The sequence below is a fragment of the Panthera leo genome, chromosome A1 (genome assembly GCF_018350215.1).
Source record: "Panthera leo isolate Ple1 chromosome A1, P.leo_Ple1_pat1.1, whole genome shotgun sequence".
Taxonomy (NCBI): domain Eukaryota; kingdom Metazoa; phylum Chordata; class Mammalia; order Carnivora; family Felidae; genus Panthera; species Panthera leo.
Window position 1 is genome coordinate 123237327 of NC_056679.1, and position 26062 is coordinate 123263388.

General features: G+C 35.4%; 1 protein-coding gene across 1 annotated transcript in view; it reads left to right on the top strand.

Annotated features, from left to right (window-relative positions):
- Positions 1 to 26062, top strand: part of SPINK5 (serine peptidase inhibitor Kazal type 5) — a 96469-nt gene that overhangs the window by 27149 nt on the left and 43258 nt on the right. Inside the window, exons 4-9 of the mRNA XM_042906242.1 lie at positions 1535 to 1607; positions 16898 to 17025; positions 19056 to 19119; positions 20212 to 20339; positions 21765 to 21831; positions 25624 to 25751. Coding sequence (XP_042762176.1) covers positions 1535 to 1607; positions 16898 to 17025; positions 19056 to 19119; positions 20212 to 20339; positions 21765 to 21831; positions 25624 to 25751 — 588 coding nt within the window. The remainder of the gene's footprint in view (positions 1 to 1534; positions 1608 to 16897; positions 17026 to 19055; positions 19120 to 20211; positions 20340 to 21764; positions 21832 to 25623; positions 25752 to 26062) is intronic.

A 26062-nucleotide genomic window follows, 5' to 3' on the forward strand; every position in this document is an offset into this window, starting at 1 on the left:
GCTGAAATCAAGAGGTGGACCCTTAACTGACTCAGCCGCCCAGGTGCCTCCTGGAAAGATTTTTAAATCACTCAAATGGTATTCTAAAACATTCCAGAGGGTAGAGGGTTAATACCTTATGTAGCACTTAATAGTCTTTTAAGGATATAGTTCCAATTTGAGTTTCCTGACTCTGGGAAAAAAGAATTCTTAGATGTGTTAAGCCCTGACTCTGTGGTACCCTCAGGAGTGAGAAAAGCCACTCCCCCCCCACCCTGGGAATGATGCCAGGCTCTCCTTATGGCAGCCAAACAGTAGAAGGCTTTAAGCAGGACACATCTTGCACTCTGACCCTGTGAGCTGCCAGTGTCTGTAGACACCTAGGATTACAGTAGGATGAAAAGGTCTAAAGAATTAATTTTATTTTCTACATCCCGGCAGCTCAGAAAGGCTGAGTGTCCTGAAAGTTTACCAACATCCATGTAATGCTTCTTAACTTGACTTCCTTCTCTTTGATGACACCCAAAGGTGGAAGAAGGCTTGCTATCAATAGAAAATCCTCAAATCAAAGTGTTCTATTTTGTTTTTGAATAGGGAGGTCATCTTTAATTTCTGACCACCATCAAAACTTCAACACTGATACTAAGCCAACACTAAGCTGATCCATTTAAGATAATTATGTTATAATTAGCTTTTTAAATGCTAATTAAATCTCAGGGGATTTAATTTGACATAGTCAATAATATTGGGATAATGAAGCCATGATCACACATGCTGCTGCTAGTGAAGAAACTGGGGGAAGATGAAGGAAAAAGATCAAGATTTAGGTGGGGATGGGGGGAGACCTATGGCAAATTATTCTCTTGAACCCTGAATGTAAACTAGCAGTTGTATTAGTTACTACAAAGCTTCCTCCTTGTTACATAGGATTGTCTTGACAGGAGACTGAAACTATGAACCTAGTACATTTATTGAAAAATAATTTAAAACAAAAGTAGAATGCCTTGAGACATACAAGGCAGTTTATCTCTTTGAAGTCATTCACTCAATTATTATTTTTATCACTTACTTAAATTATGTCGGAATAAACTCGGTTTCTTAATCTGGAAAGGAAACTGTGCAAGGCATAAAAGCTATCCTCAAATTTCTGAATTTTCTCTGTGGGACCTTAGAGTGTAGAACCAGAAACAAACAGACAGATAGATTTTGGTTCAGTGTGAACATGGTCTTTCAAAGAGACTATTCCAACAATGGCAGAGATGGCTTTTAGAGTTGGTGACCACCTAGATGTTGAAAGCACTGAAAGGGGTGGGGGAGTAGTCATTATGCAGTTAAAGGTAAAGATTCTTGCCTTCTGTGGAACCATATCTGAGATATTTTTCAGTACTGAGGAGACATTTATGGTACCTTGGCTCATTTCTGCATGTACCTCACTTCTGATATACCTGATTGAGCTCAGGGTAAGAGTCAAAATTAAGTTTGACATGTATGCTATTATCCCCCAAATTGGGAAAACATATCTAAGCAAGCTATGCTCTTCCTTGCTCTCTTCCAGGGAAAAACAAGCAAAATCCCAGAAGAGGGCTAGGCATTTAACAAGAGCCACTCAGGCCGATGCCCCAGAAACGGTGAGATTATTTGAAGTCAACTTGTCATATTTACTTTCAAGATTATGTTTGACTATTTAAAACTATTTGTTTATTTCCTAATTACTAGGTCATACCTGTTGTGAAGCCAACTACTTAGGAAGGGAGGGAACATGGCTTAGTCCAGGGGTGGGCTAACTATCTGGTACAGCTTGTCCCTATGCCCAACCCATGACCTAACTCTCAGAAAACATTTTGGGCACTGACAGACGCTAAGAGGTGGAGTAAGTAAGTGTGATGTCTGCCTTCCATAGCCATTTCTCATTCCTCCTGTCCTGTCTCGGCTTCACCAAGAGCCTTCATGGAACTATTAGAACTAAGTTCAAATCTCAGAACTCTTATTTATTGTCTATGTCACTTGGACAATTTATGTGTCTCTGCGTCTCAGTTTTTTCATCTGTGAAATGGAATGTGGACCAAATGAGAAACTAGGTTTAAAAAGCCAAGTACAAGGTTTAACACGTGTTAGCAGGCATCTAATTCCTTTTCTTTGTTTTTTCTTTCCTTCTTTTATTTCCTACTCATGTCCTTTCTGATACCTGTAGTTTCCCTAACTCAACTAGCGTTGCTTATTTGTAACTATTTTGTAGATTGGAATACAGGCTAATATTTGTTTGAGAAAAGTGCTCTGTGGTAAAAAAAAAAAAAATTTTTTTTTGATAAAAAATCAAATAAAATGAAACCATACAGCTGCCAGCCACCACACAATGATTTCACTTTTTATTTTTTTATGTATACACAATTTTTGTATTTCTACAAAAAAATAAGAATTCTAGACCCAGATTAAGGGAAATTTCTAGGGTACACCGTGTCACAGTAAGTTATTGACAAAGCTGGGGTTACCACTAGGAATCGTGACAACTCATATCACTATAGATCTCCTCTGTAGCTTCTTTTCCAACATCTTCTTTCTCCTCCACTCCTGTCCCTGACACATAATTAAAATGATCAGTCAGGGGAGGCACACCCAAATTGCTGTAACATCCCTGGGCTAACCGAGCTAAAATTTTCCCTGTCAACGTTACTCAGGTCTGTCTGAGAATCTTAGCCTCCACAGTAAATCTAGTCAACCAAATTCTTTGCCTGAACTCAACCAATCTCACTTCCAAAACAATAACACAGTCACCACTCAATTGGTCAATCCCTGAAAATCCTTTATCTGAGCAAAAGCAAGCTGCTTCTGTGCTCTGTAAAGTCTGTGGAGATCCCAAAGGTTTACTGGTAAGTTCCAATTCTGCCCTTACTGGTCACATTTAGAGAGAGGCTCCTTCAGTAAGATCTATTCTCCTCCACCTTCTGTTCCCCATCTTTCTCCTTCATGAGAAACTAATCAGTGATGTTTTAAAATATAAAATACAAGGAAATACAAACCAAAAAATGAATTATACAAACATACCAATTTTAACAAAACTATTTCTAAATATTGCTAGTCAGATGTTTTCACATGTAGGCATATATTTGCTGAATTTTAATCAAGTAGGATTTTTAAGAAATAAAATTTTAGAATTTGAACACATTATACCTTTCTGTTATCATTTTATGCCTGAGTTATAATTTTTACCTCTTAAGTTCTTATGGTTACTTTTTCCCACCTAGGAAAGTACTTGTAAATTAAGGTAGTTCATATTTGTCTCTGGGCCTTTCAGATAATTTCTGTTTAGATTTTTACTTATTTGTGTTTGAATCAGTTCATGTAATTACACTGTTTTTGTTGTTACTTTCTGTCTACTATAAGAGAGAAAAATCTACCCACTTTTTGTGCTTAGATACCTCCCATCAAAAATCAACCCTGATACTCACTTTCAGAATAAGGTGCTCTTCCAGTTCAAGAATTTTCCTCCTACAGAAATCCTTTCTCTCTTGCATCAATTTCTACTTCACTAGTATGTCATTTTTTCACTTTCCAACTCTAATATCCAGTCCATCTACAACTGTCATTGGTGTTGCCTCCAAAGTATATCCCAAGTATGACTCCTTTTTACCATTTTCATTTCTACCACCCTCGTCTAATTCCTCATAGTCTTTAATGTATTTGGTCTGTGTAGAGACTTTATTTTTTAATTGATTGATTCATTTATTTATGATTTAGGTTGCCAACTGTGTAGGATATTAAGTTCATATGTGTGTATGTATGTGTTCCTGAGTTACCTATTCTGTTTAGATGAATTCATTGCTTTAATAACTAATAAGGCAGGTCCCCTTTCTTAATTCATCTTTTTCAAAGTTGACTTACCTATGTATAGACCTATATTTCCCCCCTATATTACAAATAAACAGTTTATTCAGTTTATGAAAAAATCTAACTTGAGTTTGGGAACCCAAAGTGATTAGGGATACAAATAATTTATAAATTAATTTGAGTAAATTGACTTTTTTAAAATGTTTATTTATTTTTAAGAGAGAGACAGAGTGTGAGTGGGGGATGGGCAGAGAGAGGGAGACACAGAATCTGAAACAGGCTCCAGGCTCTGAGCTGTCAGCACAGAGCCAGGTGTGGGGCTTGCACTCACAAACCACAAGATCATGACCTGAGCAGAAGCTGGACGCTTAACCGACTGAGCCACCCAGATGCCCCTAAAATTGACTTTTTATAGTAGTAACTTGACCAACTCAAGAGCACAGAATACCTTATCGTTACTTCATAATAATTTCTGTGTACTTCATGAAATCTATATTCTCCACAGAGATTTTTATGATTTTTGCTAATACCTACAAAATTTGTAATTTTATTGCTATTTTGATTGGTATTTTATTTATGGTATTTCTTTCTGGTTATTGCTGGTATAGAAAAATTCTTTTGATTTCTACAGGTTAATCTTACACTGAATAGCTTTATGGCATCTTCTGTTAATTCTGATAGTTTATCTATTAATTTTATCATTTTTTCTTGGTAGTTCATCACATTATCTGGATAATAAGAGATAGTAGGTGTTTCATAACTTCCTTTTGCATTTCATCACTCCTTTATTTCTTTTTCTTTTCTTGTATCATTGGCCAGGATCTAGAATTCAAAAGTTAAATAGTAGTGATGATAATGAACATCAGATTGCACTCTCTTCATATATTAAAAGGAATATATCTAAAGTTTCTCCACTAAGTATGTTTACTGTAAGTGTTTTTTAAATAAACTATAGCAGGTTTAGAAAAATTTCTTTCTGTTCTTAATATTCTAAATCTGTTTTGATCATTGTCAAATGCCTTTTCTGCAACTATTGAAATAATTTTCTAACTTTCCTCTTTCAGTCTATTAATGTAATAAATTTCTTGATAAATTTGCTAATGTTAAACTATTCATGTTTTCTTAGGGTAAATCATACTAACCTTAATATATTTTTAATATTTTTAATACACTGTTGAATTATAGTTAGTATTTTATTTAGAAAATTTGAAACTCTTTTCCTAAGTAAAATGAGTGTATACTTTTCTCTTTTTAATTATTCTTATCTGGTTTTGAAATCAATATCAAATTACCCTGAGAAGTGGCACTTAAGGCTATAGCTGAATAACAAGGTTAGCAAATCCTTTCCTCAAAAACCAACTATAAATCTAGACAAAATTGACCAAAACAACCCTTATAGCATCTGGAAATTGACCAGTAGCCTATGTCAATCTGATAAGCATTTATGCTTGAAAAACTGCTGAACTTTGATTTAGAACAATGGGAGTCTGTGATGTTCTTCTTAAGGAAACTCCCATCTCACTCTTGTTGTTGGGTTGGTATAGAGTGTCCACCAGTTGGGCAGACTATGAGGGTCAGCAACTGCACTGTCTTATTGAAGTAATTTAGAGCAGTGGGCAACAATTGTATCCAGAGGTGTTTCCAGTAGATGTCATGATCTTCACCCAGAGTAAAGACAATGGCCTGAAGTGGTAACATGGTTGAGGCAAGCATATTTCTGGCTGGGTCTTCATATATAGGCAGCAGAGAGTAAAGAAAGACTGAGCAATTCACAAAGTCTTCGTTGGCCATAATATTGTGCACAAGCACTTAGAAAACACACATGAAAAAATCCCAGTGGAAAGCAAATGCTGAGGTAGATGTAAATGTATTCTGAACTTTGAATGTCCTCCTCAATATACACAGGCCTATCTGTAGGGGATGGAAGCCTTACTAGCTTGAGATGTTTGAGCACAAACTGTGTCTAATCATTGGCCATCTGCTAAGCTATAGAGATATGGAAAGAAAAACCTAAAGACCCAATCTTAAAAAAATAAAAACTATAAACATTTTTTTAGCAGATGTATCAACAACTGTACATTGTGGGACAGCAAGAAATCAGAGAGTTAGCCCAGCCGAAGATGCAAATAAGCAACACAACAGCAAAAATATTCTTTATAGTGAAATCATTATCCAAAATGTCTAGCCATCAACAAAAATTATGAAATATGAAAATAGTAACTGGAATGTATGACCCCTACCCAGGGGGAAAAAAAGCCAATGGAAACTATCTGAATGCCTCTGGGGGTTAGATTTTGCAGACAAAGGCTTGAAGCAGCTATTTTAAAAGTGTTTAAATAGTTCAAACACTACTGAAATAATTAAAGGAAAGTATAATAACAAAGAATAAATAAATGCACATTTTCAGTAAATAGAGATAGAGACGGAGATAGACAAAGATAAATACCTCAAATAGAAATTCTGGAGTTGATAGCATAACTCACACAAAAAACTCAGTAGAGAGGCTCAAAAGAAGCTCTGAGGCTGCATAAAAAAGAATTAGTAAACTTGTAGAAAGATAAATAAAAATTAACAATGGAAGTAGAAAAAATATTGGTTAAAAATGGACACAAAGAATCCCTGAGGTAGTAAGCATGTCAATACATGTGCAATAGAAATACCAAAAATAAAAAAGATCAAATAAACAGAACAATTATATGAAGGAATAATGGCCTAAAATGTATCAAGTTTGATTTTTAAAAACTTACTCTTTACATTCAGTAATTGCAACAAGTCCCAAATAGTATGAATACAAAGAGATCAACACCTAGGCCTATCATGATTAAAATGCTGAAATCAAGAGAAAAAAATTTAAGTGGAAAAAGAAAAATGACACATTGTATATAATGGTTTAAATTAATGACTGGCTTCTCATCTAGAATAATGAAGACCAGAACACAATGGTATGACATACTCAAAGTACTGAAAGAAAAAAAATGTTTATCCATATTCTATATTCACCAAAATTAACCAATAAAAATTAAGTCAAAAAAAGACATTTCCAAATAAGTGAAATTGGAGAAAATTTATTGCCTTCAGACCTGTTTTACAAGTAATAATAGGGTAGTCTTTTAGATGAAAGGAAATCACTTCCAGATAGTAACTTGGATTTATAGAAAGAAGTGAAAAGAACCAGAAATGGTAAACACATGGGTTAAAATGAACTACTTTATAAATATATTTCCCTTATTTTTACCTAGTTTCTTTTAACAATATAATATTTTATAAAGCATTAACTATAATGCTGTTTTATTGGGTGTATAGATAAAATATTTAAGATAACCATAGTACAAAGGGGAATAAAGGAAATGGAGCTATATAGGGGCAAAATGTCTATATTTTACCAGAATTAAATATTAATCTGTAATAGATTGGGATAAACTGGGCTGAATATGATAATCACTAGAATAAGCAGCAATAAAATGATATATATAATAAATATGTAAAATCAACAGAAGTATTAAAAAGACATACTAGAAATATTTAACCCAAAAGAAGGCAGTAGTGGAAGAACAGAGAAGTAAAAAGGGTAAGAGTATATTGAAAACAAGCAGAAACATAGCAAATATAAATACAACTATATCAATAATTATACTAAATGTAAATGACTTAAACATTCTGATCAAAAGTCAGAGATTGTTGTTTAATTAAAAAAAAAGCTACTATAAACTATCTCCAATAGATACTCCTTAGATCTACAGACACAGGAGTCTGAAATGAAGAGTGATACCATGACAAGTATAACACTAGAGAGCAGGATTTGCTATACTACTATCTAACAAAATAGACATTAAGTCAAATATTATTGGAGACAAATAGGGACCTTTTATAATTTTATTTTTTTAATGTTTTTATTTTTATTTTTGAGAGAGAGAGCGTGGGCAGGCAGAGAGAGAAAGGATGACAGAGGGTCCAAAGTGGGTTCTGCAGGCTCTGTGCTGAAAACAGCGAGCCCGATGCAAGGCTCACATTCACGAACTGTGAGATCATGACCTGAGCTGAAGTCAGACACTCAACCAACTGAGCCACCTAGGTACCCCAGGACATTTTATAATTTTAAAAGTATTAACACATCAGGAGATATAACAATTATAACTGCTCTTACTCACAGAAGCTCGAAATGTGTGAAACTAAATATGCTATAAGTAAAGAAAGAGACAATTCAACAATAATAGTCAGAAATTTTAATACTCTACTTTTAAAAGTTGAAAGAGCCAACTAGAGAAAATACCATCAAAGATATAGAATACTTGAGCAACACTATGAACTAACTGAAATATAGGGAGTATTTCCCTAATGATTGCAGAAGGTACATTCTTTTTAAGAAACAATGGAACATTCTATAAGATATCTATCTCAATAAATCTATTATTTTTTTGAGAGAGAGTGAGAGAGAGTGTAAGTGGGGGAGAAGGAGGAGAGGGAGAGAGAGAGAATCTTAAGCAAGCTTCATGCTCAGCGCAGAGCCCAATGCAGGGCTGATCCCACAACCCTGGGATCATGACCTGAGCAGAGATCAAGAGTTGGGTGTTCTACCAACTGAGCCACCTAGGAGCCCGTATCTCAATAAATTTAAAAGATTTAAAATCATACAAAGTATGTTTTCTGAAAAATAGAATTGAATACAAAACCAGCAAGAGAAAGAAATTCTGGAAATTCCCAAATATTTGCATGTTAAGCAGCATACTCCTAAAAAATTGATGGATAAAAGAAACACTCCTGACAGACATTAGAACACAATTTGAATTGAATAAAATTTTTAAAAACATAGCAATTTGAAACTTGGGCATTTAGCTAAAGCATTCTATAGAGCTCTAAATGCATAAATCAGAGAAGAAAGTTCACAAGTTAATAATCTTAACTTCCGCATTAAGAAGCTTAGAAAAAGAAGAGCAAGCTAAATCTCAACCAAGCAGAAGGAAGGATATAATAAAGACTAGAGCAGAAATCTATAAAATACAAAACTTTATTAAAACAATAGGAAAATTTAATAAACCAAACATTGGTTCCTTGAGACAAATCTTTAAATAAATTGACCTAAAGAGAGAGAGAGAGAGAGAGAGAAGACAATACTTAACCAAAATCAGGAATGCGATTTGGGATATCAATATATGCCCTGGAGAAATTATAAGGATTATAGTAGAGTATTATGAATAAATTTGTGCCACAAAAAAGTAGACAACTGACATGAAATGGAAAAAATCCTAGAAATAAATGAATTATTAAAAACTGACCCCAAAATTAGAACATCAAAATACATGTATAACAAGCAAAAAAATTGAATCCATGATTAAATCAAAGAAAAGTTCAGACTTTAGTGGTGATCCCCAGCAAATAATGAAAGAAGAAACAGTATCAATATTTTATAGACTCATTCAGGAAGTAGAGGTAACACCAGCCAGTATTATTTTGATACAAAATCCAAAAGAAGTGGAGCATGTGGGTGGCTCAGTCGGTTAAGCATCCAACTTGAGCTCAGGTCATATCTCAGTTTGTAGGGTTCGAGCCCTGCATCAGATTCTGTGCTGACTGCTCAGATCCTGGATCCTGCCTCAGAGTCTGTGTCTTCCTCTCTCTCTGCCGCTCCTCCGGTCTATCAAAAATAAATAATAAACATTATTAAAAAGTTTTAAAAAAACAAATGAAGATAACACAACTACAGAAAAACTACTGGCAAATATTACTTATAAACGTACATGGAAAAATGTTTAACAAAACATTAGCAAACAGAATCCACAACATAAAAAAGATAAAACCATGACCAAGTAGGAATTACTCTAGGAAATCAAGATTGTTTTAACAACAGAAAATCTATTACACCACATTGATAAAGGCAAAACTACACGATTATTTTAATAGATGCAGAAAGGCATTTGACAAAATTCCACACTCATTCAAGATAAACACACTCTCTTTCACACACACACACACACACACACACACACACAACTACCAATAGACAAAAACTTTCTCAGCTGATAAAGGGCATCTATGATAAACCTATAACTAAAATCATACTTAATGATTAGAGGCCAAAGAGATTGAGAAGAAAGTAAAGATGGTTGTTCTTATTGCTCTTATTCAACACACCACTTCTATTCAACATTGAACTGGAGGGTATAGCCAATATAATAAGGCAAAATGTTTTAGTTAATTAAAGACATTCTGCTTGGGAAAAAAACCAATTTTTTTCATTGTAGGGACATGATACTATATATAGAAAATCCAAAAAGAAAATAAACTAGAACTAATAAATGAGTTTAGCAAGATTTCAGCATGCAAATAAATAATGCAAATTCAACTTTATTTCTGTATACTAATGATGAACAATCGAGAAATTATTATCAAGATGACAATTCTCCCAAAGGAATCTATAAATTCAACATCTTCCCTACCAAAATCCTGTGGCAGGCTTTTTCTTTGGTAGAAATTGACATTCATGAACATTCATGATTCATGGAAAGAGGTCAAAATACAGTATCAATATTAACAGGAGTTGAGAACCCCCATGGACGACTTTCAAGGGTTTAAGACTTCAGCAGAGGAAGCAACTATAGATGGGATGGAAAGAGCAAGAGAACTAGAATTAAAAGTGGAGCTTGAGATCTGACTAAATTTCTACAATCTTGTGATTGAACTTGAACGGATGAGGAGTCACTTCTTATGGATGAGCAAAGAAAGTAATCTGAGCTGGAATCTACTCCTGGTGAAGACGCTGTGAGGATTGTTGAAATGACAACAAAGGACTTAGAATATTCCATAAATTTAGTTGATAAAGCAGTGGCAGGGTTTGAGAGGACTGCCTCCAATTTTGAAAGAAGTCCAAATGGCATTGCATGCCACAGAGAAATCATTCATGACAGGAAGAGCTCATCGATATGGCACACTTCCTCGTTGTCTTATTTTAAGAAATTGCAACAGCCACACCAGCTTTCAGCAACCACCACCTTGATTATCAGCAGCCATTGATACTGAGACAAGACTCTCAACTAGCAAAAAGATGAAGACTCACTGAAAATTGAGACGATGATTAGCATTTTTTAGCCAAAAAGACCTATCTTTTAATTAAGGTATGTACATGGTGTTTTTTAGACATAATGCTATTGCACTATTAAAACACTAGCATAGTGTAAGCATAACTTTTGCAGGTACTGGGAAACCAAAAAATTCATTTGACTTGCCTTATTGCAGTATTTGCTTTATGGTGGTGGTCTGGAACCAAACCTGCCATGTCTCCATAGTATGTCTATACAAACATTTGGGCTTCAAATTAAATCCTTGAAACAACAGAAAAGCAACTATGGACTGGGAGAAAATTTCTGATTTTCATATATTCATATATTGGGTAAAAGACTTCTATCTGCAATATATAAGGACCGCTTACAGCTCAGACATAAGAAGACAATTCAATTAAAAACAGCTGTTACACTAAAAATATCTTAATGGCTAGTGCACACTTAAAAAGATGTTTTACATTGGTATTATGTAGGGAAATGCACATTAAAGCCACAATGAGGTGCCATTACACACCCACTACAATGGCTATAATCATAAAGACAAAAAAAAAAAAAAAAAAACCCAAAATGTTTTTAAGGTTGTGGAGAAACTGGAACACTTGCAGATTTCTGGTAAGAGTACTCAAGAGTGCAGCTACACTGGGGGCACCTGGGTGGCTCAGTGGGTTCAGCGTCTGCCTCTTGATTTCGACTCAGGTCATAATCTCAGGATCGTGGGATCGAGCCCCAAGTGGGGCTGCACGCTGAGTGTGGAGCCTATTTAAAATTCTCTCTCTCATATGCCAGGCATGTGAATGTTCATAACAGCATTCTTTTTAATAATCCAAAACTAGAAATGATCTAAGTGTCTGAAAGACCACTGGTAATGGAACAAAATGAGCTACATTTATAGAATGAAATATATTCTGAAATAAAAAGAAAGTACTACTGTTACTGTTATGATATGGATGAACCTCAAAAACATTAGGCAAAGTGAAAGCCAGAGTCAAACAATTGCATATTTATGATTCCATTTATGAGAAATATAGAGGAAAGGTAAATTTATAGTCAGAAAATTCTGTGGTTACCTAAGGTTAGAGCTGGGAACTGGGATTAACTGTACATGGTCATAGTGGAAACCCCTTGGGGTGACAGACATATTCTAAAACTGAGTTATGGTGATGGTTGTAAAACTCCATAAATTAACCCAAAATCACTGAATTGTACACTTAAAATTCATGAATTTTATGTTAAGTAAAACCTCAGTAAAACTGTAATTGTTTTTCAGTTTACACGCTTTCTCAATTTTTGGAATAACAAATTATTATTATTCAATATAAGTTTTCCTCTTAATTTAAGGACTTTAGAAAAATGGACTTTAAGGCTATTAGGACTGTGGCATTTTGGGGAGGGATTATCTCAGGCCAGTATATTAGTTGGATTAATGCTTTTGGTCTGTTCAACTTTTCTTATTAAACAATGGAGAGTGTTTTACACTTTTTTTTAAGCCATATCTCCATTTTAGTTTTCAGATGTTTTAGCATATGGATACTCCTAATATGCTTTTATTGTACGTATATCTCAACATTTACACAGTTATTTTCAATGGTCATTGCTTGTATTTTTTATTTCCATCTTCTCTTTCTCATATCAATTGTACTAGAAATCTATCTTACCAGCTGTTTTTGTTTATCTTCTCTATTGTTTATGTTATCTGTGTCATTCATTCTTGTTTCTTTAATCTTGTTCTCCTGCACATCTTATAATGGATTGCACAATACCTAGTTTAAAATTTTTAACTTTTAAAATTCTGTGACCGGGGTACTTAAAGATATTAATGATTATCTAAAGATTGGTACTTCAAGTGTTTCCATTTGTCATTCTTTGCCAAACATTCTTTAATTTTCCTCCCTTGCAAAGTTATTCAGTAATACATTCTTTATATTATTGATTTGATTATTTGATTTTTGCCTATTTTAAATTAACTTTGATTTTATTGAATTTTGGTCAGAGAACATAGATCATATGACATTGATCCTTTGGAATTTCCTAACACTTTTTTAGTGACCTAATAAGTATTCAACTTTTATAAATGTTTCTTATGTCTTGGAAAAAGTGTTTATTTTCTGTGTCATGGATGTAGTTTTCTATCAAAATCTGATGGCTTAAGCATCTTAACTTCTTACTCTTGATCTATCAATTTCTGAGAAGTGCATGCTGAAGTCTGTAACTCCAGCTACTGATTTATCTAATTCTTTTTTTTTAATTTTTTAAAATATTTATTTATTTTTAAGAGAGAGAGACTGACGGGGGGGGGGGGGCGGGCAGAGAGAGAGGGAGACACAGAAACCCAAGCAAGCTCCAGGTTCCAAGCTGTCAGCACAGAGGCCAATGTGGGGCTTGAACCTATGAACAGTGAGATCATGACCTGAGCTGAAGTCACTTGACTGAGCCACCCAGGCACCCCTATCTAATTCTTTTTTTTTTTTTTTTTTTTTTAGTTTATTTTTGAGAGAGAGAGAAAGAGAGACAAAGAGAGACAGAGAGAGGGAGGAAGAAAATCCCAAGCAGGCTCCATGCTTTCAGCCCAGAGCCCGACGCAGGGCATGATCTCATGAACTGTGACATCATGACCTGAGCCAAAATCAAGGGTTGAATGTTCAACCGACTGAGCCACCCAGGCGCCCCCTGGTTATCTAATTCTATCACATTCTGATGGTTGTAGTTTGACATAGTTAAAGCCTGTTTAATTAACTGAATGAATACTCAGTGATTACTATGTCTTCATGTTCTGCTTTTTCTTTTACTTTATATAGAGTCCTTCTTTGTCACTTATGATGCATTTTGAACTGAATTCTATACTTTTAGTATTAATATTACTGCATCTGCTCTCTTCTTATTCATTTTTACCTTGTATCCTTTCTTACCCTGTTGTTTTAGTATCTGTGTGTTTTTTAATGTTAACTTTTCTCTTATCATCCATACCTGATTTGATCCTAATTTTTAAAATCCAATAACAAATTATATTTTAACTTGTGTGTTTAGCCCATTTTCAGTTTGTTATTTCTGTTTTTCTAGGACTTGGTTCTCCTAATGTTTCATAGTTTCAGTTACCAGACTTTAATAAAAACATATTTTAAAAGTAGTCTCTTCTTTCCAGCTTTTGTGTGATGATGAGTTAAAGGTCGCATACCTATTTTTGTTCTTCTTATGACTACCCTTAACCAAATATCCATATTTATAATTATTTATCACTATTGCTAACATCTTTGTTTATTGTCAATATCTGTATTTTCTCCCCTAACATATGTTAGGCTAGTCTGGTTTGCTTAAAATTCCCTAAACCTCCCCCAATTTGTTATTGACCAGATGCTATTTTTGATTTGCTATGTCTATTTCTCTTTCTCTTGTTTTTTCAGTTTTCATTAGTTCTAGAAATGTTCCCTATTTCTTCAAATATTATTGTCTATATATGTTTGCCTCCTTTGGGGGACTTCTAATTCTATTCACCATGTTCTTTAAATTTTTTATGTTAAATTTTGTTTTCCTTTATCATTGCCTTTTATAAGAGTTTCTTGATCTGATTGTCTGGTTCACAAATTCATTAGGTATGTGCACCTATCCTTCTTTTATTCTTTATATTGTTTTATTTATTGCCGTTTAAATATTTCCATATCTAGAACTTCCAGTTTTTTCCCATTATAACTTTTTTCCTGTTTCACGTTGAAGATGTTTTATCTCTCTAAAGCATAGTTACACTTTTGATAAATTATTTTTCTATCCATTCCAATAATTCTGCTTCAACTGATACTGAATATTGCTCACATTACCATATTTCTTTTACCTTGTTTTGCTCCTCATGTATACAAATATTTTTACTCTTAAGATTCCATGATAGCTTTAGTTACTTTTTCTGCTACAGTGAGTGAGATGGTGTTTAAGGCCACACTTCAGGCTCTGCCTCTCCTGTTGAGTGTAAGGATAGGAAAAGGGATGAAGCCCAGATCAGAATGTTCTGGAACCAGTGTTGCTCCTCCAGTTTGTTCCCTACTCCACAGGTTAGAAATCCATCTGTCCACTCTCAGAATCTGTTAGCAATAGGAAGAGGTGTTCTCTGTAGGTTGTGATCTACCAGCCCTTGGAGTTTGGAGGGGGAGGAGGAAGTGGAGTAGTAACTACCTGCACCTGTTCTCATCACCTCACAGCTGGGCTCTTGATCTGCCCTGTCATCACCCTGCCAACACCTGTGACCTAGTATGCTGCCTTTGCTTTTGCTGGTGAAGGGGAATCACAGTGATTGTCCCAAGTTAATAAAATCAATCCCTATCACCCATGCTTCTGTCGTTTCTCCAGAAATGACCTTAGAGAGAAAGCCAGCAGCTCTCCTGCTTTTTCCTTCTACTTCAGCCACACTTCTTGGTGCCTCTTAAACAGGACAGTCTAGTTCCTATCACAAATCCTTTGCAATTGTAGTTTCTCTATGCCTGAAATAGTCTTCCCTCAGATCTTCAGTGGCTGACTCCTTCTCATTAATCCCATCTCACCTCAAATGTTACCTTTACAGAGAGACCATTCTCGACACTGTATTTAAAATCGCCACTATTGTGGGTATTGTTCAGTTTATTTTTCATAGCATTTATTATAATTTAAAATTATCATATTTATGGTCTTTGTCTTCTCATCAGAACGCAAGTGAACAAATGAACAACCGAACAAGTGAAATAACACATAGAGCCATTACTTACCCTGTTTTGCCTCTATTTTAACTTCTTCCTAAACATATGACATGAATAGTTGGGCATGTCCCATAGCTTTTCTTTACTATTCTACATTCTTTTTCCTTTTTTATTGTCTTTCCGAAGTCCTCAATGTCACCTTTGGTTCACAAATTCATTATATATTTGTATGCATTGTACTTTTAGTCTTTGTATTGTGTGACATACTAGGTCACAGATCTATACATTGTAAGTTTTCCACATTTGCATTTAAAATATTTTTGTTATGACAATAACATCAAAAACTTATGTTGCCCTCTGATAACTGGAAAAATACCTAGTGTTATTATTTGCTTTTAGATAGAAATTAAATGCAAGTTAACTTGAGGTCTTCTTTAGTTAACTCATGTCACAATAGTGTTGCCAAATAAGGTTTCTCAAGTGTTCACTTGATCCCCAGCATAAATCTGTAATATGGACAGGGTGTGAATTTCCATTTGTCAGGCAAGGAGGAAAGCGAGGTTCAAAGAGGTGAAGTGAGTGGGTGGCAGGTCTGAGATTCAAACGCTGGTCTCCAGGTATCACCTCAAGCAGTTGCTGTCTCCCTGCACAGCTGTGTCCCTAAGTACATGTCGTATCACTAGAGCTGAGATTTGGGCATTTGTTCCGTCATCCAAAAAAGGTTGTTTAGTCTTATTGGCCTGATTGTCTGTGGGGAAAATGTTTAAAATAACAACAAAACAACAACAGTCGATGGTTACGAAATGCCATGCACTATTCTAAGTGCTGGGCATGTATTCATACATTGAAACCTCTTTGTAATCCTAAGAAGTTAGTAATATTGTACACGTTTTGCAAGTAAGAACACTACAGCCCAGGGGGGTTAAGTAACTCCCAAATCACAAAGCCAGTATGTGGGAGAGTTAGAATTATGAACCCAGCAATCTGGCTTCTGATCCCTATCCTCATCTGTAATAATAAAAACTTTGTTACAGCCTATAGTTACAGAGAGTTTTCATATCCATTATCTACTGGGCCTCATTACTACTCTGTAGAGAAGACAGGCAGGATTTGACAGACAAACAGGAAACTAAATTTCACAGAGGTGCCTGACTTGCCCTACTGAAATCACATAGAAATTCTTTCTCCTGAAATCTAATTGTATCTCTGTTCTTGGACCATGTTTTATTATCCATGACTTTTTTAGTGTACTATAGTCTCCTAAACCTGTTTTGTTCTCCAGTGTAGTTATATTGCTGTGGGTTTAAAATATTAACTCATTTATGTACCTAAGGAATATTTTATCTCTTGTATTTTGATGTTCCTTGATAATGTCTCTTGCAGTTGAATTGCGATGATTTCAGAAAAGGAGAAAGAAATGGGGGTTTTATCTGTACTCTGGATTATGCAGCTGTTTGTGGCACTGATGGGAAAACATACAGCAACAAATGTATGCTGTGTGCTGAGAACGCGTGAGTATTGGCAGCAGACTTTCTCCCTAATGCATGCTCTCCGAATAATTACAGGACACATTTTTTTCTTATAGTCTTTAAAGTATCAGTTCATTTTGTGGGAGTTAGCCATCCATAAATTATTAGGACCACTCCTTTTACTATATTCTTTTTTAATTTTTTAATTTTTTTTAATGTTTATTAATTTTTGAGAGACAGAGAGAGGCAGAGTATGAGTGGGGTGGGGACAGAGAGAGACACACACACAGAATCCAAAACAGGCTCTAGGCTCTGAACTGTCAGCACAGAGCCCGACGTGGGGCTCGAACCCACAAACTGTGAGATCATGACCTGAGCCATAGTTGGACACTTAACTGACTGAGCCACCCAGGTGCCCCTCCTTTTACTATATTCTTAGGGAAAAAAATATGTTGTGTCACACTTTATATTTTACAAAGGACTTTTGTGTGTAATTTATCAAATAGTTATCAGTGTCTCTGTGAAGTAGACATCTGATATATCTAGGTACATGCACAGATAAGTACACATGTATGTATATGCACATACATACCCATACATATACATACAGACACCTATCCATTTCTATGTGTCTAGGAGTGTATCTTTTCTCACAGAGAATTATTTAATCATCAAAGTATTTTTTTATTAAATACTCTGTAACTTATAATATTAGAGTAGATTAATTGGAATTTTTAATATTGAACTTCTTTCCATTTATTCGACCTTTGTCACATAGCTAAAGCATCTCACTGTCCAATATTTTGTCCCTCTTTGATTCTTTCTCCACCCTCAGTGCTAGTTTGGTTATCAATTGTCTTCAATCAACAAGATGGCATACCTGCTTTTCAGCTTCTGGTTTGTGCCCTCAGTCTTGAGTTGTCTACTCTTCAGTTTTTGCAAAAATGATAAGAACCAGTGCTTGAGACTAGTAAAGGATATAATAAATATTCGGTCTTCAAGCTTCTGCAAGCTTTATCTTTCCTTGTAATTAGTATCTTTACCAAAAGACAACTGAATTAAATCACTCTGGTCCCTCACATTACTCCATTTTCAGAGATGTACTCTGAAATTATGCCTTCAACTCTCACCAGTGGCCAACATAAATGAAAACACAAATAGACATTAGGGAGAACAGACAGGCTTTGTTAGATATGCATTTTGTAATACTATTATGAGCACACTGAACAGTTAATGACTACTGTGCTTTATGTGGGGATCCTGTGGTAGATTCTTTAACTCTCTGTTTTAGGTGTAAATTTCTCTCTCCTGATTTCTGGTATACTTCTTTTATAATACAGTGATAGCCATACTGCTCATTGTGTTTCTGTCTTGCTCTGTCTGCTAGAAGACTCTGCAATAACATTAGGATTCAATTTTTTTCTTTCCCTCAGATGATATCTTTTGATATAACTTTTTTATTATCGCTTTTAATGACTTCATTTTTCTCCTTATATTGGTCTTTTATTGTTACACAAATGCTGTGGTTTTTATCTTTTTATAAAGTAGAAAGTGTTTTTTACATTTATGGTTCTGTTTTCAGATATGGTTTAAAGGTCTATTAGACCGAATAAAATTCTTAGGACTTTAGGTACTTTCCATGACAACTAAAATATTAGCATCAACCAAACAAAGAATAGTATAGTAGCAAGTTACATCCAATAAACTTGAATTTGTATATTTAAAAAAAACCATCAATGACAGCAGCATAGTTTTTTGGGGGCATATCTAGTTACAAGATGTAGTTTTTCCCTCTCTCCTGTTATGGATCCCCTCTAGACACAGGAAGGAAAATTCTGGAAATCATATTTTCAGGTCTGAATCTTATTAGCCCTCCAACGTGATTCTATTTCTTTGACTCCAAGGTATAAACACAGGCTGTCATTATAAAGAGTAAGTCAGGAAAAGAATGCAGTGTGACATCTGTTTTTAAGGGTAAAAGAGAATCGTAATACAATGAAAATAAGTTATTTTTTGAATGGTAAGATGTTCTGTGATGCTAAATTTCTGTGTCTACTAACTTTCAATTCCAGCAAAACCAGGTCCCAAGTTGGTATAAAAAGTGAAGGGGAATGTGAGACCAGTAATCCAGAGCAGGTGAGGACAAGTGTCAAAATGGTGGAAACGCTTGGGAGGCTGACCAGAGAGAGAAAAGATGCTCTCCTCTTCCTTCTTGGGTGGGTGTGAGGAAGCAGGCAACCTCTGCTCATTTAAACACGGCTCATTTAGATGAAAAGCAATTGATAGTTCCTGAAACTATTATTTTGGTAGTGAGACCTTTCAGCTCTCTTTCTGCTTTCTATGAAAAAGAGAAATCAATCAATCAATCAATCAATCAATCAAAACAAAACTACGTTTGTAGTTGAAAGGGCATTATGCATCAGGTACTTAACCTGAATTGAAACCCTAGCACTGTCACTTGCTGTCAGGAGATCTTGGGCAAATTACTTACCCACACTGTACCAGTGTTTCCATATCTAAAAGTGAGATTTGTATTAAATGGCTTTTCTCTAGGCTAAAATTCTATGCACTTGTGATGATAGGAGAAAGAAATAAGTATCTCAGACATGTCACGTTTGACTTTTTCTAGCTGAATGTTTTGCCTAAGTCAAGGTTTGGTGCCCTTTCTATGCTCGTAGAGCACCTACCAAGACATTTAGCACATCATGTATTTTTTTTAAGTTTATTTATTTATATTTAGAGAGAGAGAGAAAGCATGAGTAGGGGAGGGGCAGAGAGAGGGAGAGAGAATCCCAAGCAGGCTCTGCACTGGCAGCCCAGAGCCCAATCAGGTGCTCAAACTCATGAATTGGTGAGATATGACCTGAGCTGAAGTCAGACACTTAACCAACTGAGCCATGCAGGTGCCCCACACATCATATTTTAAGTGTCTCTTTGTGTCCCCCAGTAGATCATGAGCAAGTTGAGTGCAAGGACCATGTTCTACCTTGGTTCTAGCACATACTAGGGTATCTGTGTTTAATAGTAAATGAATAGGTAAATGGGCACCATACTAAACCACATGTTTAATGCAGTACTTACTAAGCTACTTCTAGGCATCTGGCACTGCTCCAGGTGGCTACTGTGCATTGGGCAGAGAAGCACTGAGAATTATAAAAATTCTGAAAACAGTGTGGAAGGCATTACAATCAGTATGGTGAATGTCAAGTTCCTTTCCCTGTTCTTCAGGATGTATGTAGTGCTTTTCGGCCTTATGTGAAAGATGGAAGACTTGGATGCACAAGGGAAAATGATCCCGTCCTTGGACCTGATGGAAAAACACATGGCAATAAATGCGCGATGTGTGCTGAGCTTTTGTAAGTATTGTCATCCCCAAGCAGGGCACGTAGGTAGACTTGGTGCGGATGCATTTGGTTGCTGTGTTGAGAACCACTCCACAGAGAGATACAGTCCTTTTCATGAAGCATATAATTCTTTGTCTTCATAAGGTGAAATAGTCCTTGCTCTCAGAGTGGCTTTTCTTTTTGATTAATGTCATCTGCTAGTGTTTCTTAAAAGAAGTGGATGAGATGATCACATTATTAAATTCAGTACTCTTAATTTGCTTAATTATAACGACAGGACAATGCACCATGTTTATAAGGCACAATATTTTAAAATTTAGAAAGCAGTTTCATATGAAATAATCTACGTCAGTCATTTGACATGCATTGTTTCATTTGAATATGTATAGAGACTCTTACTAAAAGTAAGTCTAATTTAAGATGATAATAATAACAATAACGTCATGTGGCTGAATTCATTATTAAAATAAAAGGTGGAACTTTATGAAAGGGAAGAATTGGGTTATCTTTTCCTGAGTGTCTGACATTGTTGTGAGTACTGAGGCTGAGATATGAAGACCATCCAGTGAGTCTTTTGAATATTCTGGCTATTAAACAAGGTATGGACTCTCTATATGTCAGCAAGCTTTAAAATGTTCCATTTACCTCATTAGATTTAAGAGATTAATAAACTTCACACCTGCCTTTGAAAATTACAGTGTGCTCTTATGGAATTCAGGGGCACATCCTATCAGGTTTGCAAAACAGTGATTATAACTGGTTTCCAGACAGGAAATAAGCCTAATTTCCACTTTCTTATCTAGGAGGCATGTGATTTTAGTGTTCCAGCCTGCCTCAGTTCTGTGACTTTCTGTTTCTTTTCATGCACTAGCTAAAAAAGAGAATTTGACCTCTCTAACTCTTGGTTTTCTCCTCTGTAGAACTAATAATGCCCATCTCCAGGGTGAGACTGCAAGTAGGTAATAGGTATGAGAGGACTTAGAAGCTCAGTTCAATGTAGCTTTTTTTTTTTTTAACAGAGGTGCTTTTACATGAAGGCAAACAAATACTTTACAAGGTATAGAAAAGGTTTACATAAGGGCGTGGATGGCAATACTTTAAATGCTTAGTTTGGTTTCACTGTAGTCACAGCATTGTATTAAAGCTCTTAGTTCTGCCTGTTAAAGGGGATTTTCCTAACAATCTTCTGTTTGTCAATCAAGGAGTCACACCCATCTACTTTTACAGAACAGAGCTTCTAATTGACTGTCAGTGAGTCAGTTTCACACCCTTCCTTATCTTTGGCAATTTTCTGGCTCAATCAAGACAGGGAAAAGCTTGTCTCATGTAAATGGATCGGTTTAACAAGTTATGGCCAAGGATGTGAAAGTACCTAGCACAGGGATGCTGAAAATATGATTGAGCCATAAACTGACCAACTGTTTTCTTTCATAACAGCTTAAAAGAAGCTCAAGAAAATGCCAAGAAAGAAGGTGAAACCAGAATTCAACGAAGTGCTGAAAAGGTAAATTACTCACCAACATAATTTGGTTCTTGTGGCCAAAATATTAACAGACTTAGGTGTGACACTTTGAGGTAATTCAATAATGTCATTGTCCTTAATTTTTACAATAAATTGTTTCCCTTAATTTCAAACTTTACCACATTCACTATTCCTAGTATATTAATCATTAGATTCAATCTTAAAATAGCATTTCCACACCTAAAGTTCAAGCAATTTCCCTCCTTGCTTAAGAAAAAAAGAGAGAAAGAATGTAAGTCAGAAAATATGCAAATTTGGGGTGCCTGGGTGGCTCAGTCAGCTAAGTGTCCAACTTCAGCTCAGGTCACGATCTCGCGGTCCATGAGTTCGAGCCCCGCGTCGGGCTCTGGGCTGATGGCTCAGAGCCTGGAGCCTGCTTCCGATTCTGTGTCTCCCTCTCTCTCTGTCCCTCCCCCATTCATGCTCTGTCTCTCTCTGTCTCAAAAATAAATAAACGTTAAAAAAAACTTAAAAAAAAAAAAAAAAGAAAGAAAAAAAAAAGAAAACATGCAAATTAAGTTCTACTTAATTTCCCCCAGACTTCTCTCTGGTTTAGTGTAGATTAATTTTGCTTTGAATAAATTTTTTTAATGCAACATAAATATAGACAGAATAACTTCTAAATAAGTCTAGAGTTTTTTATTTTTATTTTATTTATTTTTTATTTTTTATTTTTTTTCAATATATGAAGTTTATTGTCAAATTGGTTTCCATACAACACCCAGTTAGAGTTTTTTAAACAGTATATCACTGGTGTATTTTATATATGATCCCACTGATACAAATTGGAGTTATTTTTCCATTATGGTTATTACATTCAATGAGGCCTATGTTTATAAAAGTATTGCTTCTGTTTAAACAAAAAAAAACCCACACAAATATTGAGATTGTAGGTTTTATTTTTATTTTTTTAAGTTTATTTATTTATTTTGAGAGAGAGTGTTAGCAGAGGAGGAACAGAGTGGAAAAGAGACAGAGAATCCCAAGCAGGCTCCATGCTGTCAGAACAGAGCCCAATGTGGGGCTCAGTCTCACAAACTGTGAGATCATGAGCTAAGCTGAAATCGAGAGTCAGATACTTAACTGACCCATTCAAGCACTCGGAGACTGTGGTTTTTAAAGTACCCTTTAAGTTTTTTCAAATTATTGTATGATTTTATTGTTTAACCTAGTATACAAAAATTATTCCTTTCGTAATTGAATAAGCATTGTAGATCATACAACTTGGGTTTCCTAAATCACCACAGTTATTAAACCGTACTTTCAATGACAGTGACAGTAATTATGTTTCTAAATGACTTTTTGTTGAGAAGTCAGAACACCTAAATTTTAGCTATAGTTCTGTTATGCTCTGGCTCTGTGAAACTGACCAAGTCATCTCTTCTCTCTGAACCTCAATTTCTTTGTTCCAAATTAAAGAGGTTGGATAAATGTCAATTTTTACTTTCTTGTTGGAATGTGATTACACACTCTGTACCTTTTCATGCTAATACAAGTTTAGAAGCTGCTTTTAGACAATAGCCTTGAGCAATGGAAATTTGATCAAGGCTGAAGGACCCACATTAACCCCTGGCTGAATACAGACAGGCCCCTGGGGCAACCCACCTCAAAATATTCACAAGTCCTAACTAACAAATCAGCTACTTACAACCAGGCACTCTTACCAAAAAAGGAAAATTCCAAACATTCCCATACCTCCTCACTTTCCCTCTTTAAATACAGTCCCCACTGCCTCCTGGCAGGTAGCCTCTCCTTTGCTCTCCTGTCCCCCACCCTTGTGATGTATTCAATAAACTTTTATCTCTTTTGTTCTGCCTTGGGTGAATTCTTTCACCCCACTTTTGGGGTTCCCCATCAGATCGGGAGAGGCATCACAAGATACTATTTTTGTGGATGATGGGCAAATGTTTTCCTACGATAGTCATAGGTCCAGTTTTTGGTGGACCTGGGCTAAGCTTCCACCTCATACTACTATTCAATGAAGCATATTTTCCACCCTAAATAGAGTGTTGAGAGTTTAAATGAAGAAAAGTGGAGCATTCAGAGTTGCCAGTAATTTGTTGAATACTCACTAAGATTTGAAAAGCACTTCTTTTGGTGGTTAAATTTCAGTCAAAAATGTTGGGTCATCTTGTAATATCGAGCATTTTATTACTTCAGAAACACAGATCTTTTCCATTGTCTTTTATCATGTCTTGGCTATTTTTCCCTCTTTTTCTCTGTAGCTGGGGTCATTGTTTTGGTGGGGTCACAGGACATGATTGTATTGAATGGGGATGCTTTATAGTGATGGCTCAATAACTGCCCCATAATTAACCTGTCAGTGGTTTGCTCACAAAAGTATTTCTTCAGAATCTCCTTAGATGAATCACAACTTATAAACTGAAATTATCATTGTTTCTCTTATGGGAACCATTGAACAGTAATTTTGTTACTATGCTGTGATTATCAGGTGATTGTCTTCTATGTCTTTATTCCTACATCATTATAACCAGGAAGTTTGGAGCACACCCACTGCTCCTCCAAAAACAAGTATCTTCTTATTAAGAGTCAATTAGAGTCCTTTTTTAAAGTGTCCTCATGAAATAGGAGTTCTTTTTTAAAAATTGAGAATACTAGATCTAGAAAAAGTCCTAAAGAGCATCTATTCCAAAAGCCTCAATGTGTAGGTAGGTGAGATTGAGGTCTCTAAGGTGATGGGGCTTTGCTGTGATCTCCCAGGGAGTTAAAGGCAATCTAGCTGCTCAGGTCTTCAGACTCCAAACCACATTCTTTGTGCTCATGTTTTCTTGGCTGAAATGGGAAAATGAGGGTCACACAGTTGAAAAAGGCTTTGAAAAGCATTTTTTGTAGGTTATATAGTAATATACACCATCACAAAACATGTTTGTTGACATGAGAGATCCCTAAGTCTAGAGCAATTTAGGGGAGGTATAGATAGAAATATAGACATAGATATAAAGTTTAGCCTTCATCTAATAGTAGGATTTCCAAACAGAGAGAAAAACCTGAAACCACTGAACTAAAGTATTGGGAAATCTGGATACAAACCTTTCTTGGAACATTTGGGGAAGTCACAGCCTTTTAAGGTTTTCTAAATAAATATTAGTTTTGATGTTTTTCCTCTCTCTACAGTGGGAAGTGAATGAAAATTAGATTCATTTTCTGTGCTTTCTATCTACCGTATTAGAAATAGATATCAATAAAGGAAGCAGAGCCCATAAAAATGAACATCAGTAAAGGAGGCCCCAGATTCACAGAGAGAACAAATGAAAGAAAGTGTAATGTCATTGGATGCCACCTTATTTCCTTGCAAGCCATATTGGATTGTTCTTGATTCAGTCCATATTAAATAGTGTTTAAGCATCACATCTCACAGATTCTCTGTTCTGCTTGTTGACAAATTTTTGCTTTTGTCTTGGCAGCTGCGTTTTGTTATGTCTTTGTTGGGACTAGTTGAAAGAACTTTTTTTTTTTTATAATCCTTTTTTCATTGACTTGGAAGTTAACAAGAGCTATCTCGTTTTACGAAATAAATGCTCAGCCTTATTCTTTATAATGCTCTTTACCTTTTAATAAACCAAATAGTAGATACAGGTACCAAGTAATGTCATGACATAATTACTATTTCTATTTCTTACTAATCTTCATTAATATGTTACATGTTTACCAACATCTTCTACACCTGACATTCTGTGACTATAAATCCATGGTATACATTTTCTGTGTTCAAGAGTAGAAAAGTGCTAAGTGTAATTAGTTATCTTTTTGAAGGATTTTTGTAAGGAATTTGAAACCCAAGTGAAGAACGGAAGACTTTATTGTACACGGGAGAGTGACCCAGTTCGTGGCCCTGATGGCAGGATGCATGGCAACAAATGTGCCCTGTGTGCTGAAATGTTGTGAGTATAGATGCAGTTTCTTTGGAGTGAATGGGCGCGTGAAGTGGAGATTGATTGGCACAGTGAATAAGCACGATGTTGAGGTACAGCTTTGTTGTTTAGAATTTTTTGAGCAGTTTTCTGCCCTCTACAAAACATGATATCACCTAGTAAATAGATCCTCATGATGTATGTCTGTTTCTGAGTACAGATGGATTCGATTTTCCAGTTAGAAGACTGGATTACAAAATACTTCTTAATATTTCCTCCCACCACTTTTGTAAGCCTTTTTATGAGCTACTCATAATACAGAATGAGGGTAAAAGCAGGTA